Source organism: Pimephales promelas, chromosome 25 (genome assembly GCF_988280905.1).
Source record: "Pimephales promelas chromosome 25, fPimPro1.hap1.1, whole genome shotgun sequence".
Taxonomy (NCBI): Eukaryota; Metazoa; Chordata; class Actinopteri; order Cypriniformes; family Leuciscidae; genus Pimephales; species Pimephales promelas.
This window is the reverse complement of record NC_142793.1, coordinates 18,584,814-18,605,437: the sequence shown is the minus strand read 5'-3', so window position 1 is coordinate 18,605,437 and position 20,624 is coordinate 18,584,814. Positions and strand designations below refer to the sequence as shown.

Below are 20,624 nucleotides of genomic sequence, written 5' to 3'. Positions count from 1 at the left end.
CCCTCCTCATTTCAGTGTAAGATGGTGGTAAAGAATCTGCTACCTAAATAAACAGTAAAACTGAGTAGGAAACATCTAATCAATATTGAACATCTGAGCCGTGGAATAGTGCTCATTGCAAACTATCAGATAGGCACATCTGATCAGTTGAAAGGCAGAAACCCCCGCCTAAACTAGAGTCAATATCCCTTGGAGTGGAATCCCTGCAATACAGGACCAGCTAGTTGAAGTGAGTACCCTACAAAACAACTGCTTTAATCGTGATTCATACACCCGAATATAATTACTTCAGCGGTATTAGGTTTGCATATGTGCGTTGAAGCAGACTAACCCCGTGGTTAAAACATAAAACAGTGCGTTTAAGTGAAAGCTGAAGTCAAAGGTGGACTGGCAGCGGTTCCTCCTCTTGTCGCCGGGCCGATCAGTAGGAGAGTCGCAGGCTTTAGCTGTGTGTAGGCCGCAAAACAGAACCGTTCAGAAAACACTCGTTGTCGACAAAAATGTATGTGAGGAAAGTCATTTTATTCTTTTATATGCATTTCAAAATATGTGTGACTTTAGGTTTGTGTGTTATTATTTGATAGGAGTGAAATCGATGTTTTATGCGTTGTGTTATGTGCCGCACGTCAGTTGAAGTCTGTCCCAGCTGTGGAGACACCTGACCGGCTTTTAGCGCGACTGAAGCGCCGCTAGACATACATGATGTGAGATATAAATTATTGGGGTTTTATTAAAGATTCATAGATATTAAAATAAGGATTAAATGTGTTGTTAATTTAATTATTGTCATTTTGAAGCCGAAATGGGCTCTACGGAGGTCTTGCGAATCTAAACAATAGTGTTTGATCTGGGTAACGTTAATGTGAGAGATGTAAGTGGGAATCTTTCATATAAGCTTTCGCTAAAAATAAATAGTAATTTGCTTTTAGAAATATAGTTTTTCTGAGTGAATAGGCTATGAACTGCGTCGTTTATAACTTAAGTGCGTTTGTTGTGATACAATGTCAGTGTTGCACCAAAGACAGTCTGGATGTTTTGATTTGCAATTCATTTAACGTTAGCTATAGTATATTGTTGAGAATATAACTTTGGTTTAGTATTCGGTGTTAAAATGTGGACGTAATTTAATTTTATGTTTGTTTGTTTTTTAATCTGTGCGTGGACTGCGAATACCTGATACACTCATCTCTTATGTGACCCAGTGATCCTATTCTGCAATCCCAATACATCAGCATGTTTATAGCCAACTGGGCTAACTGACTGTATTGAGAGTAACATGAAAAGGCTTAATGTGCTTTGTGGTAGCTTGATGTTTTGAACTGCTATGACAGCTGGCTACGTTCATTTGTAATGGCTATTAAATTAGTTTTGAGCTAACAGCATGTATTTTGTGTATTTAACAAGAGCATTTACATACTAAAGTATTGTCATCATCCAAGCTGCTGTGTTTAAATCAAATCTCACTTTGTCCCAAACTACTTTCTGTGACTTTGCATCAGCCTATTGGCCAACCTGCCAGAGACTCTCCTGAACTTACTGTGCGATAGGATGTCCCGCAGTCCAGAGCTGAAGGAAGACCCCATGGAGTGCCCACTGTGCATGGAACCGCTGGAGATTGACGATGTCAACTTCTTCCCCTGCACCTGCGGCTACCAGATCTGCCGTTTCTGCTGGCACCGCATCCGCACAGACGAAAACGGCCTCTGCCCTGCTTGCAGAAAGGTAAGAGCTTCTGATGATTGTTTATTGTATTGTTATTATATATCTAGTTGTGAAACACATTCTAATACCAACCATACCAATACTCGGCATATTCGCAGGTTATTGCTTTACAATAAGAGTAATCAAAACGCCATCTCCGTGTTGCTTTTTATAACATTACAAATCCCTCAGTTCTCGCCATCTCTAAATTATGAGCTCTATCGCGTTCTCTTTTTGCCAGCAGACTCTCCTCTGTTTGGCTTTGTTTTTTAAAATGGGTGGTTTGCGATTTAACTGCTCCATGTCAAGCTTTCTCGCTCATTGTGATAACTAACCTGTCACTTCCACACCATATACACTTGGACCTAATTTTTTTCTACGCAGGTATGCAGTTTCCCGCAAAAAACAAGTCTAAAACATAAACGCTTTTAACAGGCTTGCCATTGTAAATCATGGTAAGACAAAAAATGTGTTTTGGAAGAAGAATGATGTATTGGCTCATTTTATTTCTGTTGGCTCGCCACTGTTCCCCAATAAACAAGCTAGTTTCTGAAACAAAACCACTGAGCCTTGTAGCAGAATCTAGAGAACTGGTTGGTTGATATGTATTTAAACAAGAAGTCGCCATGACTATATATTTAATTGTTGATTGTAAAAAAAATGTTATGCACAAGCACAGTGGCGAAATATTGTCTGATTAACTGGCCTAAATGTTCTAAAGCCTGGTTATGCATTTGTGGCACCACTTTTTTGGCAAACCGCACTTCCCAAGTGTAATCGCGATGTGGTTCATTTCATTCACTGCAATGGTGTCAGCCTGAAAACTTGACCTATTTGCAGAGTTCTTTGAGCATGTTAGCCCTCAGGATACGGTTCAAGTGTGGTAACGACGAGTTGTGGGTCTCCCCTGTAGCCTTACCCGGAGGATCCGGCAGTTTACAAACCACTGTCACAAGAGGAGATCCAGAGGATAAAGAACGAGAAGAAGCAGAAGCAGAATGAAAAGAAGCAGAAGGTGACGGAGAACCGCAAGCACCTGGCCAGCGTCCGCGTGGTACAGCGAAACCTCGTGTTCGTGGTGGGACTTTCTCAAAGACTCGCCGATGCAGAGGTGATTCATCGTATTAGATGATGTCGATGTCTTTTTTGTGGTTTTTATTATAGTGTGACTGTTTTCAACTTTTTATTTTATCTGGATCTATTAAATTATGAACGTGAATATTTTTGTAAATAATTCATTCTAATTGTATTGTTATTTATTCCATTTGTTTGAATTGACTTTAACAATTAACTTGATAATGAATAACTAGCTGTTATCTCTATGAAATGAACTAAAAAATTAGTACAAACGTTTGGGTCAGTTATTTTTTATTAATTTTTTTTATAAAGGATTTTTAAACGTTTTTGAAAGACGATTATTCGAAGCTGCATTTATATAGTAAAAAATACAGTAAACGCAGTAATATTCTGATATGTTATTACAAATTAAAATAACTTTTTTTATTATTTTTACTTTAATTTATTTCTGTGATGACAAAGCTGAAATTTCAGCATCCACTCTTCCATGTCACATGATCCTTCAGAAATCATTATAATATGCTGATTTGCTGTTTAAGAACCATTTCTTATCAATGTTGAACTTGAAAATAGTTGTGTTGCTTAATATGTTTTGTGTAAACCATCATACACTTTTCTATTTTGTCCATGGGATCATTGAAAGAAAAATCTCACTGACCCCAAAACCTTTGAACAGTAGTGTACTACAATAAAAGTTGTAATTTACGATATAATGCGCAATGTATCTAAACCACTGATCATCTACATCAGTGAGAAATGTATCACTTCCTGTGGGAGGTAAATGAGAATGGCACAAAAATAGAGCGTTTTCGTCAGGGAGCTGTTTACATTTTGCTGAACAAAAGGAAATTTCCTCCCTCAGAGTCATTTCACAGTTTGATTGTGTGAGATATAATAAGTGGACATAATTCAGCGTAGTTGTTCATGCAATAATTCACTTGAAGGAATCACTGTCACTTTGATCATTTTATAGGTTCTAAAGCGCCCAGAATATTTCGGGAAGTTTGGCAAAATTCATAAAGTGGTCATCAATAACAGCACATCATATGCAGGTTCACAGGTAGGAAAAACTTCATGTCCATGTGTGGAAAAAGTCTCTGGCTTATAGGGATTGTTCAACCAAAAATGAAAATTGTGTCATCATTGACTCACCCTCATATTGTTTCAAACCTGTATGAATTTCTTTCTTGAAGATTGAAGAATGTGGGTAATGGTAGCCATTGACTTGCATTGTATTTTTGTTTCCATGCAATTGAAGTCAATGGCTTCAGCAGAAGAATGGACTAAATCTAAGGTAAACAAAATGAGGGATGAGGGCGATTAATGATGACAGAATTTTCTTTGTTGCTTGAACTATCCCTTTAAGGCTACAGCAAAACAGTAGAATAAAGAAAACACACACTTATATTTTGACCTTTCACTCCACAGGGTCCTAGTGCCAGTGCCTATGTAACTTACATTCGTTCAGAGGACGCCCTTAGAGCAATACAGTGTGTGAACAATGTCATAGTGGATGGTAGAACACTTAAGGTAAGTCCTTTTAAGAAATATGATTCAGAACGTGACGTCCCTTTGAAGTGTTATGATGTGACGTTTAAAGTTTAGCATTGATGATTCTCTTCATGTGTTAATTAATGTATATTACATTTATTCTTCTATTCATTTTCTGTGTGTTGCTGTTTTCGTCTCCAGGCTTCTTTAGGTACAACAAAGTACTGCAGTTATTTTCTTAAAAGCATGCAGTGTCCCAAACCAGACTGCATGTATTTACATGAACTGGGGGATGAAGCGGCTAGTTTTACAAAAGAAGAAATGCAGGTGAGCGATTTATGCAGTTCAGACTGGTCAATGCATAAATTAAATGACATTTTGAAACTGATTTTGCTTGTGTACATTTTGTTTTTTAGGCTGGGAAACATCAAGAGTATGAACAAAAATTGCTCCAAGACCTTTACAAAGCGAACCCTAACTTTTTACAAACCTCAACATGTGGGGAGAAGTCAAAGAGCAAACCCAACTCCACTCAGAGGTGTTGCTTTTAATCTTGAATTTCATCGCTGCACACACCGAGAATGATAAGCAAATCCAGATTTTTAGTGAAAATTTTCCTTATTTTTGCAATATATGCAATCATTTATTATATGATAGTTAGATTATTATTTGTTTATATTTATATGATAATATATGATAATTATATTCAAATGTATAAAAATAAAAAAAAATTCACTACCCTTCATAGGTTTGGGGTTGGTATGAAATATTATAAAATTATTAGGTTATTAGATTATGCAGTATTGCATGGTCCTTCATAAATCATAATGCTGCTGTCAAATACATTTTTGCGATATTTTTTGATGAATAGAAATTTCAAAATAACAGCGTTTATGTGAAAATGTTTTTTTTGTAACGTTATAAATGTCTTCGCTGTCACTTTTGCTGTTGTTTAATGTGTCTTTGCTGATGAAAAGTATTAATTTATTAAAAAGTCCTACTGACCCCAAAATTTTGAATGATAGTGTATATAATTCAGCTATTAAATAGGATCAATTTCTGGTAACACTCTACAATAAGTTTCCTTAGTTAACATTAGCTAACATGAACTAAGAATGAACAATACTTCCACCGCATCTATTAATCTTAGCTTATATTAATTTCATCATTTACTAATGCTTTGGAAATCAAATGTTATATTTGCTAACATTTGTTAATACACTGGAAACTAACATGAACAAACAATGAACAGCTGTATTTTTATTAAATAACTTTAACAAAGATTAATAAATACTGTAAAAATGTATTGCTCATTGTTAGTTCATGTTAGCTAATACATTAACTAATGAGTAAAGTGTTACCAAGTTTCTCTTGAAGTGTGGTTCGAATTTTTAACCTAACATTATTTTATTCCCAGACCAAATAGCACCAATAAAGAAGGGTGGCCCTCATTACAGAGCTATGGGAAAATGGCTAACGGTCTAACCACAGAGCATCGCAAGTCCCCTCCTCTTTTAGACTGCCTAACAGACTCCGACCACATGACTCCAGACGAACCAGACCCTGAACAGGGACTAGAGCAGAACATGGGCCTCCCACCCTTCCCATCAGCCTTAGAGCCTACCAGGTACTGTACTCCAGTAGTGTTGATATCCAATGACTCGTATCTTATTGTTTTTGTGCGTGCTTATTACACTGTGTTTTCATTTCAGTCCAATTGAGAAACCATCAGAACCCATAAGTATAGGAAACGGGGAAAATATATCACAGGTAAGTGCTAAAAAAAAATCACATTACTGATAATAGTTATCATTATTTGTTTTTTTGATCCATCTGTCTGTGTTTGGTTTGGCAGACATCCAGTAGCGAGTCCCCATCTCCTCCACCAGGCCTTACTAAACCCAGCCTCGTTGTGCCCATCAGCGTGGCCGAACTCGCAGCACGTTCACCCTTCGAAGGCGCGGCAGCGGAGTCTCAGTCTCTTTTCTCAGACAACAGCAATTTCAGACATCCCAACCCCATCCCCAGCAGCCTGCCCCCCTTCTCCAGTTCACCACAGGGAGCCTCCGACTGGCCCATGACTCCAGAACCACAGAGCCTTTTCACCTCAGGTAGGCGCATGCAATGTAGTAAGATTTTGGAACAATACGATTTGAGTGCAAGCAGAGCTAAACGGGTAAACCCATCAATCTCTCTTCCTTATCGCAGACACTATCCCCGTGTCGTCCTCCACTGATTGGCAGGCGGCCTTCGGTTTTGGCTCTTCAGCCAAGCAGCAGCAGCAGGACGATGACCTGGGCTTCGACCCATTCGACGTCACACGGAAGGCTCTGGCCGACCTCATAGAGAAAGAGCTGTCAGTCCAGGAGCATTCCCCCCTCTCTCCCAACCCCTCCCATCAGACCAGCCTCCCCAACGGCCAACAGCGCCTTCCTCACCTCCAGCACAGAGGCCTCTATAACTCATTCAGCCTTCCCCAACACATGGCCGCACGCCACCCCTGGATGGGCCTCCCTACCCGCAATAACCTCACACACTTGAACCACACGGCCACCGCAGCAGCTGCGCACAGCCATTTCTTAGACCTGAGCATGCCGGCCCAGCACCACAGCACCGGCCTTGGGGGGATTCCTATATCAGGTTAGGGAACGCATCTGTCTTGTGCACTCCAGTTTTTATGAATCACCTGTGTGTGTATTAAAACACCTTGTCTAAGCAGAGTACTACAGATGTAGCCCACTGATCCAAATAGAAACAAGTTGTTGAACTCATTCCCAGTTTGTTTATTGTTGCATTTTCCACCGAGTTGTCTTTTAATTGACCATTCGCAAAGACCCGTCCCCTTTAGTTACTATGTCCGACAAGCCATGCCGCTCTTACAACACATGTTCTCATGGGGTGAAAAATACATGACAAAAACTGACAACGCGCTGACAGTTGGGATATAAAACAAAGTCTCAACTTTCAAATTTGGTCATTTTTTTTAAGAAATTGAAACAATAAATACCGTTCTCTTTAAAGGGATAGTTCACCCAAAAAGAAAAAAATGTCAGTATTTACTCACCCTCACGTTATTCCAACCCCGTAAGACCTTTGTTCATCTTCAGAACACGAATTAAGATATTTTTGATGAAATCTGAGAGCTGGATCACTCCTTTATACTAGTCCATAGGCTTCTTGAGGGATTGAAACTTGCCGGCCTCGAAAAGTTCATCGTTAAAAGACATCGTTAAAATAGTCCAAGTGACTACAGTGGCTCAATCTTAAGTTTATCAAACGACGAGAATACTTTTAGCAGATCGCTGCGTTTGAACTGATCATCTCTTCCTTCTAGTTCATTTATTGCAAATAAACATGAATGAACATCAGAAGGAATCCACAGACGTTAATCTACTAACTCTCCTGAATGCCTTGTTGGACAAAAGGACGGATGGCGGATTATGATTGGTCAGATCACCTGTCAATCAAATTACTTTTTTATTTTTTTTAATATGGCACATATAAATATTAAATGAAGTTTAACGAAAATTAGAAATGTTGCCTTGGAAACTAAGTGTAAATTGTACACCAACAGTAAATTGATGGCCCGTTCTACAGTATTTCTGATGTTCTTTTGCTACTACTGACAACAGAAATGGTTCCAGCACATTTGCTCTGACATATTCGCTGTAGACATGATGCAAGGATACAAAAAGTTAAAATGTTTCATTCATATGTTTTTTTTTTCTCTTTCAGAAAACAATGGCTCTACAGAAAGCATAAATGTGAAAGAGTGGCAGGACGGACTGCGAGCACTCCTACCAAATATCAATATCAACTTCGGTGGCCTCCCGAACTCTACCTCTTCCTCATCCTCCTCCTCTACTTCCAGTGTGAATCACATCGGGGTGCCGGTAGGCCCAGCTGGAGTCTCGCACAGCCTCAGCTGGGACAGTGCGGCCAGTTGGATGGACCCCGCCATCATCACAGGTGCGGTTTGTGTTTTATAAACTAGTTATGGATGAAAGTTTTGTTGGTAATAGCGCTAAATCGTGTCCGTTTTCAAACTCCAGGTATCCCAGCATCCACAGGCAACAGTTTGGACTGTCTCCAGGATGACAATCCGCCACACTGGCTCAAGTCACTGCAGGCTCTCACAGAGATGGACGGACCACCCAGCTCCAGCGCACTCCCACAGCCCCCTCACACTGGCCTCCTGGACGCGGCGGCCCACCTCTCCTTACACAGAGCCGCCTGGGCCCCCTATCTCCCCCCGCCCACACTCACCCCAAGTCAGTACCACTCCCCCCCTCCAGGCTTTCAGACAGCCTTCAGACCCCCAGCACAGACGGCCACAGACATCCTACAGAGTGCCGGTATCGACCGTCACTAAAGACAACCCTTGATTTAACTGCATTACAAACATGAAACTGCAAATATACCACTTTCATTAATAACATAACATAAGCTCTCGTCTTTCTACCCTTTCCCCTTCCATCCCTTTCCCATCAGGATTTGTTTGTCTGCTGTCACTTTTGTTTGAAGGTATTATGAGCACCATCAGTGCAGGGTAATGACTTGAATGAAGGTGCCTGGCAGACACTGAGGGCCCTACCGCATATACACACACACCTTCACATATGATTCGGAGGAGGGAGGGTGGGGGAAGAGAGTGCACTGATGTGTACATGTGACTAATAATGGCTAAAACGGAATGTGCAACATGTCTGAATGGCCTCACTCCTTCACCCAAGGTACAGACTGAAATTTAATACTGTGAATCTTTACACTTCCCGTATGTTAGGTCTCACCACCACTCAAAGGAAACGGAAGCGGATTATTTTAAGATAAGTCTATGTAATGCTCTCCGCTTCTTACACGCTTAATGTTTACGGAGCCACAGGTAAGATGTTTGAGGGCATTTGTAGAGTCAAGACCCTGGTCTGGTTTGGAAGGGACTTCATTAATGACTGAGTGGAACCTTCTATATCTTAGGGAGGAACCCATTTTGTATTCGAGGTGGGGGGGTTTGTCCAAAGCATCTTAGGGCAAGGATGGTGACGTGAGACCTGACATGCTGCTACAGGATGTCTGCAGTAACTTCATTCCCATGAAGAAAGGCGAGCAAGCCTTCTGTGGAAGTGTTTATTGGCTTGCCTATAAAATAAGCCATTCATACAAGGTATGAATCAGGAATCGAGTCTGGAACCTTGGGAAGGGTTGTGATGGTAATAAAGACAGACGTGCCAAGGCATGATTGCAGACAATATGAGGGTTGAAGGCACACACTAACATGCCCCCATTCAAATGCCTTCAAATGAGTTCTACTCTTTTCTTTCTCATCTGTGTGGCCATACTAAACAGTATTTATCAAACGCAATCACTCATTCTTTCAGGAAAAAAAATCAAAGTAGTCCGTCGTTTGGGTTTAACATGCTGCTGAAATCATTTAATGCAAAATAAAGCGCTAAAAGAGAAGAATTGACCCCCTTTTCTGCTGGTCTGGAACAGTGAAATCTTAAATAAAATTGAGTATTCAGTGCCTCCGTTTGATTCTCTTTTTTTTCCTGATCTAGAAACAGTAGAATCGTTTTCTTACATGAGACATTTTATTGTCCAATGATGAAATTTTTGACATTGAAAACATTTATAGCACATAATGAAATGATTTTTGAAACCGTGAATTTGTCTCAATTCAAACACGATCTACCGAACACAAGGACAAACACCAAGGACATGCTGAACTCATGTCATGAAGAAAGCTTTTATACAACTGTACAAATGTGCTTTCATAGGTCCTCCTTCCAGAACAACTTCCAGCCTCCGTGATTTTAATACCCATAACAAAGTCTATGAACAAGTTCGTGTGAATGTATCAAGTGTCACAACATGTGAAGCTTTAGCACACTGTTCCGTTCTCCATGCGAGACTTGGGACAGGAGGTACGGGTTGGTGGAGGAGGTTGAATCGATGGTGCCAGGGTGCAGAAGAACCCGGCTATGAGGGTCAGTCCCAGCCCTCCCCAGGCACTGAACATGGACCAGCCGTATCCATGGCTTATATCATCCGGGAGGCTGAACAGATAACGTGGGTAGCGAGACAGTTCGAAGTTGATGCCGGCTACACAGGTGCACAGAGAGATGATGCAGAAGGTACCTGTGGAGGGACAAGATACTAATCGGTAGATGTTCAAAAACCCTAAAACACATCAAGGAGCAATTCAGTGAATTAACGTACCTCCCATTAGGAAGAGTAGACCGGCGACGTAATGCATGAGGCCTTGCTGCCAGCAACAGCCCAAAACGCCAATGGTCCAGCCAAAGAGAATGATGGATAGAGCCATGCCCATGAACCCAGCTGTCATCCGACGCAAATCTGGAGGGGAACATACAGTAGCAAGTTACTGGGGGTGCCCAATCCTGCTCGTTGATTACTACTGTCTTGTAGAGTTTAGCTCCAACCTGTTCCAGCACACCTGGCAGAATTTCTAGTAATTCTGAAGGCATTGATTCGTTTGTTCCAGCTGAACTTGACAGGAAGGTGGCAATACCAGGAACGGGATTGGACACCCTTGCTTGCAACTCTACTGATATATCAAATACATTCATTTGCTGGGCCTTTTCATTTGTTATTAGTAGGCAAGCTTTAAGGTGCATATAATAATATATATATATATAACAATATATAGTTTCAAAGCAGCTTCACAGGTAACAGAGATTGTTTTGGCTTTACAGCGGCTCTAGAATAAAGTTATTGTCCAGGTAAACTTAGTTTGATTGATTCACTTCGGTTGCAAAGCTCATTCGTTATTTACTTAGGGGCCGCTAAGACGACACGGTTCTAACAAAAATCCTTAATGTGCTCCGACCAGCTCATTCGCACAACAACAGTGCCTGGTGGCTCGAGAACACAATTGAAATAGGTTTCAAGGTGCTAGCCTTGATTTTTTTTTTATTTTTTTTTTATCATCTCTACGTAAAAAACGTGAAGTGTATGGTAGCTAGGTCACAGAAATGTGTTTTAGTTTATATTTAAAATGACAGAGTGTGTCTGCTTCCCGGACAATGGTAGGAAGACTGTTCCAAAATTTTGGTTCTAAATAGGAAAAGGATCTACCGCCAGCAGTCGATTTTAATATTCTAGGTATTATCAACAGGCCGGTATTTTCAGATCGCAATAGGCGTCGCGGCGGACTATACGGCGGAGAGTCGCGGCGGACTATAATGCGTTAAGAGTTCGCTCAAGTACTGGGGAGCTAAACCCTTTAGTGCTTTGTAATTAGCAATTTTTACAATTTATATAACATTTAATAGTGAGCCAATGCAGGGTTGACAGAACTGGGCTAATATGGTCATACTTCTTGGTTCTGGTAAGAACTCGAGCTGCTGCGTTTTGGACTAGCTGAAGTTTGTTTATTAAGCGTGCAGGGCAACCACCCATTATAGCATTACAATAATCTAGCCTTGATGTCATGGAACGCATGAACTAATTGTTCCGCATTTGTCAATGAGAGCATATAACGTAATTTAGATACATTTTTAAGATGGCAGAACACATTTTACAGATACTAGAAACGTGACTTTCAAGTGAAAGATTGGTATCAAAGAGCACACCCAGGAGCTGAGTATTATCAGCATAACCGTGAAAACTAATGCCATGCTTCCAAAAGATTCCATAGTGGGAAGACCCCTTTGTAAGAGGGCCTGGGATAACACTGATGCAGATCGAAAAGAGCAAGTCCCACTCACGCAGGGCATGCCAATCATCTTGCTGGATAGTCTTGGTGATGTTGTAGGAAAGATCCTTTCGAGTCACTGCAGGGGAGGAGTAAAAGTACCTTATGAACGAGCAACGCTCGATAGTTCCTGGAAAAACAAGAAAATCAGAATCAGCATTACATCTGATCCCAGGATGATCCCAAGAAGCTCCAAGATGTAAAGTGGGTCCAGACAGCTGTCAGTGGTTGTCAAGCTCATGGTTAGGTGGACCAGGTCCCCTGTTGAGCTTAGCCTGATTGTGCATATGGACAAGTGTCACATTTAGATGTGTAAACTACACAGATGGTCAACTGAGTATAAAACTGGATGAAATATATCAAGTGTATTGAATGAGGTTGTTACACATTCCAAATGTGCAATGCTCAGGTACTCAAAGACCAAGATTGCGGACCACTGAGCCATTACAATTCATATAGAGAACAGAATGTATAACTACAAATGCTCAGAGGTGCTCATTATGTTCAATATTGAGGGAAATGGTGCCCTGTGCAACTGATATATATCGGCCTAATGAAATGACATTTTACTCTGATGCATATTATATACATTGCAAATGTGAGGTTCACATTATTGTAGCATTTGCTTTGGATCAACACAGCAAACACATTACTATAAGACTCAGTCGGATGTTTTTACCTTTCTGAATGAGCTCTTCGATGTCTGGGTCAAATCCCACCCTGTAGCATTTGCTCCACAGACCCATGTTGGTTGAATTGTAGCGTCTGCTGCACTCATCCGCCGCGCTCATCGCGAACAGCTGACGCCGGTTTCTAGCCAGAAGCAGTCGGTTTTCCCATCGGTCCAGGTTCGCTCGGCTGGCTCGCAGTGGAAGGCTGTGGTTGGGGATGTATATAAAACCCGGATCGCTTCTGCGGTTCGAGAAAGTTCGGCAACGTTCCTTGTATCTCCTCGCGTCCGTTTCGTACCAGTGATCCGATGAGATTGCGATTGTCAAGAAACACAAGGCGACGAGAGACAGACAGAGACCCGTGTACAGAAGCCACTTCCCCGTCGCCATCGTTCTGCCAGGCCGCCGATCAGCACCTCATGGTGGAGGACAGCTCCTTTCACCGACGCAGCGAGTCAATCCTGCTTCAGCATCTCTTTGTGTGTTAAAACAGCCAAATGGTGTGCTTACTGTAAACATGCCCTTTTAAATGAATGAGAAACGTCGACTATTACAAAAGAAAAAAAAATCCCGTTCCGTCTGTTATTTCCTCTAGCCTGCTGCCCTGCTCGTAGACTGTATTGGACGAGCTCTTCCTCTCTGAGCTGCTGCAGGCAGGGACACATGACAATCACACAGAAGAACTGACTGAGAATCATGCAAAAATCATGAGTGAAAAATAAATTAAAAATAAAAGAACTGGACATTATTAAATAAAAAAATCACGACTGAAAAGGAATTTAAAAATAAAGGAACTGGAAATTATTTTAAAAAAATAAAAGGAATTTAAAAATAAAGGAACTGGAAATTATTAAAAAAATAAAAGGAATTTAAAAATAAAGGAACTGGAAATTATTAAAATAAAATAAAATAAAGGAAATCAAAATGATTGAGCAGTTATGAATGAAAAAGAATGTAAAAACTAAAAAAATTGATTCGTTCAAATAAATCACTGCAAATACAAAAGTACCTTTTAAATCATTTCGATTATTTTACCCACTTAAAATTGAGCAGTTGGTTTGATTTCCCACGCTTCAAATTCTGCTTGTGTATTTAACTTTAATTTTAAAAACACACAAGAAATTAAAGTTTACCATTCACCTGGTATTTGTTGCTTTCACGTGTTAAGCATGTTATCAACAGCAGTTAAAAAATTAATAAAATAAGCTTCAAGACTGCTTTAAAGTCACGTAGGCTATAAAAGTGTTAATGACTAGTTATAGTCGTCATTCAAAATTAGGCCTAATTCTGGCACATGCCAGAAGGGCCGGTGTGATTTTCTATTGTTTTGGGCCGAGACACATAGTTGCGTGTTTTGAGTCAATACGGGAAAAAATACGGGATATTTTTAGGGATGGCTGACGCGAAACAGACGTTTCGAAGCTTTGCGAGATCCCGAAGCGCAGATGATTCGAAACACTGATCCGAAGCGTGATTCAAAACACCTGCTGCGTCACGTGACTACGGCTAAACGATTTCACCAGGTGGAGTGCTCCGCCGAATCAGGGTTGAACATGGTTGAAATCCGATGGTGGGCCAAAGACTCTGCGCTTACAAAAGTGTTTGGGAAGTTTGGGGATCCAGAAGGACGTCTTTACATTGATCTTGTTGTTACACTCAAGGCCCTGAGCGAGAAAGACAACATGAAGCCGACTGTGCGTGCGAAGGCCGACGGTTATGCAGAGGCTCTGCTGAAATAGGCTACCAAACCATCCTCAGCTGCCCAGACGTTTTTACGCATCTTCCAACAAACAACTCCACTTTCCAAGTATTTGCAAACTATTGGAATGGATTTGCTCACGGCCCATCGCTTTGTCACAAGCACACAAGACAATCTGAAAAAAATATGCAAGGGATTTTAAGAGGGTAAAGACAGCAACAGACGCATTTGTGCAATGGGCCAATGGAGAATTAAATGTGTGAGACAAGACGCAGAGGTGGAACATGCGCTGCCAAACCGGAGACCAAAGAAGACCAAAAAGATGCCAGACGAGTTATGTGATGACACAACCATATGAGATGCTGACAGCAAGTATGAGGTACAAGTGCACAATGTCATTCTGGATACCATCATTGAAAGTAGGCTATATACCTGCTCACTGACTCTTACCATCTAATCGGACTTGGATACAAGTTTCTGTTAACTCTGTCTGTGACACAAGTTGCATGTGAGCGAAGCTTTTCCACATTAAAATTCATCAAGAATCGATTAAGGAGCACAGCGTCACAGGAGCATCTTGAAGCCTTTATGTTGATGGCAATCGAAAAAGAGACTGGTTTCTTTGGACACGGATTGCATCATTGAAAGGGTAGCGGAGAAGAGCGCTCTGATGAAATAAGGTAGGTCATGCTTTTTTTTATCATACCCGTATTTTCCGCACTATAAGGTGAAAAAACGTTCTAAAATAGGTCATTCGTTGAAGGTGCGCCTTATAATCCGATGCGGATTATATTTTTATTTATTTTAGAACATTTTTCATATAAGTTATAGGGCGCACCGGATTATAGTGCGGAAAATACGGTATATACTTTATTGTGGTTTGGTCATGGTCTTTTTTCTTTATTAAACAGTTGTGCTCGTGTGCGCATTTTTGGCCGCTGTGCCATGCTCGTGTCGTGTGCGTGTGTTTTTGGCCGCTGTGCCATGCTCGTGTGTGCATGTGTTTTTGGCCGCTGTGCCATGCTCGTGTGTTTTTGGCCGCTGTGCCATGCTCGTGTGTGCATGTGTTTTTGGCCGCTGTGCCATGCTCGTGTGTTTTTGGCCGCTGTGCCATGTGCATGTGTTTTTGGCCGCTGTGCCATGCTCCTGTGCATGTGTTTTTGGCCGCTGTGCCATGCTCGTGTGCGTGTGTTTTTGGCCGCTGTGCCATGCTCGTGTGCGTGTGTTTTTGGCCGCTGTGCCATGCTCGTGTGTGCTGTGAGGGTCCAAAATAAACTTTTTGGCTCACCTGCCACGGGGACTGGTAGATGAAAAAATCCACCAGCCAAGCATATTTTTATTACTGGCCAAAATAATAAACAGCCTTTTTGTGTCACATATACATTAATTTAGGTATGGCTATATTTAAACATTTTTGTCATTATATTTCTGGTCTATTATTTTCCATTCTTAATTTTATATACACACATATTACACACATTAAAATAATATTTTTGTTGTGGTGCCTATGAAAATAGTTCTGTACCAATGAAATGTATTAATTTTATATTAAATAAATAAAATGTAAATAAATAAATGATAAATATATAATTTTTTAAAATTTATTTAAATATACATGGCAACCAAACGTCACTGGTGAGACAAACGTGCAACGAACGGACTGTCAGATTACGTTTTGGCAGGGGAAACTGATCAGAAAATGTAATGAAAATGTAACTGAAGTTGTAGAAATGCAGTGGAGTAGAAAGTATAATAATTGCTGCAAAATGTAACGAAGTAAAAAGTATGCACTATTTATTCTACTTAAGTAAAAATAGGCTACGTGGAAAATGTTCTTAAGTAAAGTAACAAAGTATTTGTTCTTCGTTACATTCCACCACTGAGTCTATGCGCCTCAGTCTTATATCATGACGTATCGTGTATGCCTACAGACTAGTGTGAAAGTCATTGCTGCTTGTATGGTGTGTCTCAGTGGGAAAAATGTTGGCAAATGTTTTTAGTCATCCCTGGGATTCTCTGCCTTGTGTCCACTCCCCGGTAGAGATCATGATCTTATTGCCAACAACATCAACTTTAAACCGGTCTTAGTCATAACAAACACCATTTAAATTAAGCATATTGAAGTTTATTAAAGTCGATGCAACAAAGCAACGTCATCCTTAATTTAACGTGGTCGACCTCAACACGTCCACTGCTGAAGGAAAACAAGTTAATCGAAAAGTCATGTACAAAAAAAAAAAAAAAAAAAAAAAAACAACCACACAATTATTATTTAATAAACCTGTTAGCTTTTTATTGGTGGATAAAGTAATAACAGGGGGGCCAATTTATACACACCACAAATTGAATATTAAAGTGCGGTTCACACCAGGACCTAAAACGAATTTCAGAAGGTAACGTTAACTTTACGTAGGCCTACCATGTGTACGTGCAAACAAGACATCATTTTAACGCAAGGGTTAAAGCTAAACATGGAAGTAAAAAATAAATAAATCCAGTACTCGTCCAGTATATCTCAAAGCTCTTTATTCACTGCAGTTTAACGTTACTTCAGCTCTTAAACAAGAAAATTAGATTTGCCACAAAAAAAGTAACCGCCCATTACAAAGATCAGATAGGGGGCGCCATCAGACATGGTTACTAATGAAATTACTTTATGCAGTTCCGTTAGAAGAACGTTGACAAAATAAAACTAAAACAGTCTATGAACACGACACGAAGCATGATTCAAACACTTACACGAGTCTGTTGTACGGTTGTACACAACGCAATGAAACGGCTGTCTCGAAAGAATCCTAACCCGCAGCGAGTGTGTGAGCGCAGGCTTGTTTGCAGGATCACTGGAGAGGTCCGCAAAAGTTCGCCATGCTCAGTTTAATCTGCTCGGGGTGCTGGAAGCCCACAGATCTGAAGCCTGTGCAACAGAGTCGAACTCTTCGCGGCAGCAGGACTGTCCGCGCACAAAACACTCAAACCTGTGAGACCGAGCATCAGAGTACTCTACAGCTTTTTTACACGAATCGGAACCACGGAAAACTTCCTGTAATATACTGAAAGCCTAAGACAAAACAGTATAAATACCGTACAGGAAGCCAGAGAGCGTTAGGGTTAGAAGAAGTACTCTGTTCTTTCCCCTTGCGCGGTGGCGTTTTATATAGTGTGGATGATGTCATGAGTATGGATCCTCCCACTTATCTCTGATTGGCTACATCGCCCGCCAAATTGCTGATTAAACTCAATCACATTAGATTGGCACTAATTGCATTATTATTCAACTCAAATTAGACAAAAACAACATGCTTATGATTATGGTCGTGGAGCCCCTTCAAATAGCCACATCCTGGAAATTGAATTTAAATTCAAAGAAAGAATGTCAATCCATTATGTGACACATAATGTGATTGATAAAATTACAAAGATTATGCTCAGATTATTTATCAAAATAAATTGTTCAGTCGTTGTTAGATTTAGAGAAATAATACTGTGGTTGTCTGAAAAAAAAGTTTCTCCCTCAAAAAACAACAACAACCAAAAAAAAAAACATGCAGTTAGCTATTATTTACAGCTCGCTAAAATGTTTTTTTTTTTTTTTTAGTTTAATGATGACATATTGGCCAATCCTAAAATGATGCCGCCTTCATTTGTTATTATGGGTATATCGTAGGCCTACTTGTTTTCTAGCCTATAGAATTCGACATAATACGCTCTTTCAACTCATGTCAATATTTGAATGTGATGTAGGCCTAGTCGTAATCACGATTTCAGAAGTGGGAAGTAGGACGTTTCCGATGGCACATGAAGATTCTTCATCACAAATTAACACAACTTTTGTGAATTTTGAAGCAATATATATAAAAAAGAATTTTGCATGACTTCCGGGTCACTAAACTTCTGCCAATTATTTCAATACCTATATATATATATAAAACATTTACCATCAAAGAGAGTGATAACAAACTCGTGATTGATTCGGTGTGGTAACTTAATGTCTCATACATCCTCTGTAGCCACTTATAGCAACCGCCTTTCTCAGACAAGTAAAAGCTTTTAAACTAGCCTATCACACGGGGGTATTAATGATGTATTTTATGCTGTAGAATAAAACGTGAAAAACTTCCAAACCTAATCTCAGGACACACACACACACACACACACACACACACACACACACACACACACACACACACACACACACACACACACACACACACACACTACAGAAATACGTCATCCCTGCAGCACTCCATCTCAGGTCTACACGTTTAGAACATCATGAGAGTGAGCAAACTGACTATTCACTTTGAGCGAATTATTCCTTTAATCTTTCACATTTGGTGTTATTTATGGCAGGAGATTGTTGTTTCCAGTAGATGGCAGTACCGACACACTCGCTGTCTCGTCCAGCTGTCTTCTGCACTGTGAGAAATCATAACACGTCCTCTACTGTACTTGAGTGAAAGTGAGATGTCCACCACCGGACATCAGGTAGACCACCACCTAAACTTATTATATTTCTGCACAATAATTGTAACAAACAATAACCCTTTCTCTATTAATAAGCATTCAGTTTATTAATCTAACATGTCACTGTCATTGCAAACACGCATGTACCATAGTGATGCACATTAAACTGAATGATATAATCCCATCATTTGCTCTCAGCTATCTTTTTAGGTGCTGAGGCAGCATTTATTGGTGGGTAGGTGAGCAGGGTATTAATGCAGACAGACAGCATATTCTGGGCCAGTGACAGTGAGTCAGCAACACAGCAGAGGGGGAGAGAGAGGGAGAGAGAGAGAGAGAGAGAGGGAGAGGGAGAGAGAGGGGGGGCAAAGTTCTACATCACTTACCAAAAAGCTGCAACTGACAAAACACAAAAAGAAGCATGCATATAACACAAATCATTAAAGAGCAAGCAATGGGGGTTTTGCATGCACACTGTGTTGCTACTGATACACATGGACATATTGCACCATACTGCAGTGAATCTCCTTGATGCCGTTGAGCTGACATTAAAGAGGCTTAGGAATCTTATTGCATTCCTTGTCGTTTATACATACCTTTCTGACTGTCACATTCGTGCTTGTTTGCAGTTATTTCACATTCTGATGCCAATGAGTGAGATATTCTTTGCTGCAGGAGTTTTCTCACTCACTCTCTCACGCAGGCGCTCTAAACTGCTGAATTCTCTGCTTCATGGAAGACTGCAGAAGCCTGCTGGGTGCTGCTGAGCCTTTCTGACCTGACTGTCCTTGACTGCTCTTGAGAGAATGATGGAGGGAGAGAGTGGGAGAGAGAAAGAGAGAGCTCCAAAGCACTGGCACAAAACTCGTTGCTCTTCATGCTTCGCAAAAAGAAAAAAGAAAAAAGAGCACTTGGATCATTGTCATTATCTTCAAATTCTATCAAAGGAAACATGTGTTTCAAAGCAAAACACAAGCTATATTTTATTCTATAGGTTTAATTATTATCATTATTATTAAAATAATAGATCATAATTTTATATATATATTATAATAATGATAACAATTAAACCTATAGAATAAAATATAGCTCGTGTCAAATTTAACTTTTATGTTAATTATTTTTGAAAAAATAATTAACATAAAAGTTAAATTTGACAAAAAAAGGATAAAAATGATCATTTTCATAAACTGCTGTCACATCAAAGTCAAGGACGTTTGAAAAGTGTAAACTGTCTAAAATCAGCTGCGGTTGATGATGTGATACCTAAGAAGAGTGACTTTCATGCTGCCAACAATGTCACAAACTGAGAGCCGGATGTGATCCGAAGAGGAGGAGTCACACTGAACCTGAGAGTGAAGGAAATAAACTGACTGGTTAATAGACAAAACTTGGAAATGTCATAAGTATTTATTTCTGATGTAATATAAATATATAAAAAAATATTAATATCATTTATGTTCATAAGATCTAGGCCTATATGTAAATTCTGTCAAAAATTAAATTTTAACACTTTTGGATAATAACACAGAAATCCATTATGTTTGAAAAGAAATATGCAATGTTAGAATGATAGATGTTGATTTAGTCCATTTTAGGAACTCCTAATAATTATTAAAAATATTAGTGCATGTAATAAATAAATAGAAATAATAAATAAAGCAACAACAACAACCACATGAAATATATAAATCCAGCAATTATTGTGATCCAAGTGCTTTAAGACGTATTAAAATAAAAGTAATAATTTTAGCCTTAAATATTAATTTTCAGGGTTTAAGATCTTGAATATGAAGAAATAAAAGTA

At 39.9% G+C, this 20,624-nt stretch overlaps 2 protein-coding genes across 3 annotated transcripts; one reads left to right on the top strand and one right to left on the bottom strand.

Moving 5' to 3' along the window:
• Nucleotides 1-8: 8 nt before the first annotated feature.
• On the top strand, nucleotides 9-9,790 carry cnot4a (CCR4-NOT transcription complex, subunit 4a). Its single transcript, XM_039657845.2, has 13 exons — nucleotides 9-229; nucleotides 1,500-1,722; nucleotides 2,615-2,812; nucleotides 3,752-3,838; nucleotides 4,207-4,308; nucleotides 4,471-4,596; nucleotides 4,686-4,807; nucleotides 5,687-5,896; nucleotides 5,982-6,039; nucleotides 6,125-6,380; nucleotides 6,478-6,909; nucleotides 8,005-8,238; nucleotides 8,322-9,790. Exons 2-13 carry the CDS (start codon nucleotides 1,549-1,551, stop codon nucleotides 8,639-8,641), a joined length of 2,319 nt encoding a protein of 772 aa, XP_039513779.1. The 5' UTR covers nucleotides 9-229; nucleotides 1,500-1,548; the 3' UTR covers nucleotides 8,642-9,790.
• On the bottom strand, nucleotides 9,670-17,866 carry tmem178ba (transmembrane protein 178Ba). 2 transcript variants are annotated; one of them, XM_039657897.2, is made up of 5 exons: nucleotides 17,093-17,866; nucleotides 12,663-13,301; nucleotides 11,997-12,113; nucleotides 10,486-10,623; nucleotides 9,670-10,404 (listed from the first exon to the last, which is right to left on the bottom strand). In XM_039657897.2, the coding sequence occupies exons 2-5, from the start codon at nucleotides 13,042-13,044 to the stop codon at nucleotides 10,148-10,150; spliced, it is 894 nt and encodes a 297-aa protein (XP_039513831.2). In that variant the 5' UTR covers nucleotides 13,045-13,301; nucleotides 17,093-17,866; the 3' UTR covers nucleotides 9,670-10,147. The 2 variants fall into 2 exon arrangements, with proteins under 2 accessions (XP_039513831.2, XP_039513832.2); XM_039657898.2 differs by having other exon boundaries at nucleotides 12,663-13,298.
• Between the last annotated feature and the right edge of the window lie 2,758 nt (nucleotides 17,867-20,624).

What these genes read in the sequence shown, in the direction of transcription:
- cnot4a (XM_039657845.2), top strand. Translation starts at nt 1,549, where the DNA reads ATGTCCCGCAGTCCAGAGCTGAAGGAAGACCCCATGGAGTGCCCACTG. An exon ending in TCTGCCCTGCTTGCAGAAAG is followed by an intron (nt 1,723 to 2,614) that starts GTAAGAGCTTCT and finishes TCTCCCCTGTAG; the next exon opens with CCTTACCCGGAGGATCCGGC. An exon ending in TGGATGGTAGAACACTTAAG is followed by an intron (nt 4,309 to 4,470) that starts GTAAGTCCTTTT and finishes TTTCGTCTCCAG; the next exon opens with GCTTCTTTAGGTACAACAAA.
- tmem178ba (XM_039657897.2), bottom strand. Translation starts at nt 13,044, where the DNA reads ATGGCGACGGGGAAGTGGCTTCTGTACACGGGTCTCTGTCTGTCTCTC. An exon ending in CGAAGAGCTCATTCAGAAAG is followed by an intron (nt 12,114 to 12,662) that starts GTAAAAACATCC and finishes TTGTTTTTCCAG; the next exon opens with GAACTATCGAGCGTTGCTCG. An exon ending in AGATGATTGGCATGCCCTGC is followed by an intron (nt 10,624 to 11,996) that starts GTGAGTGGGACT and finishes GTTCCCCTCCAG; the next exon opens with ATTTGCGTCGGATGACAGCT.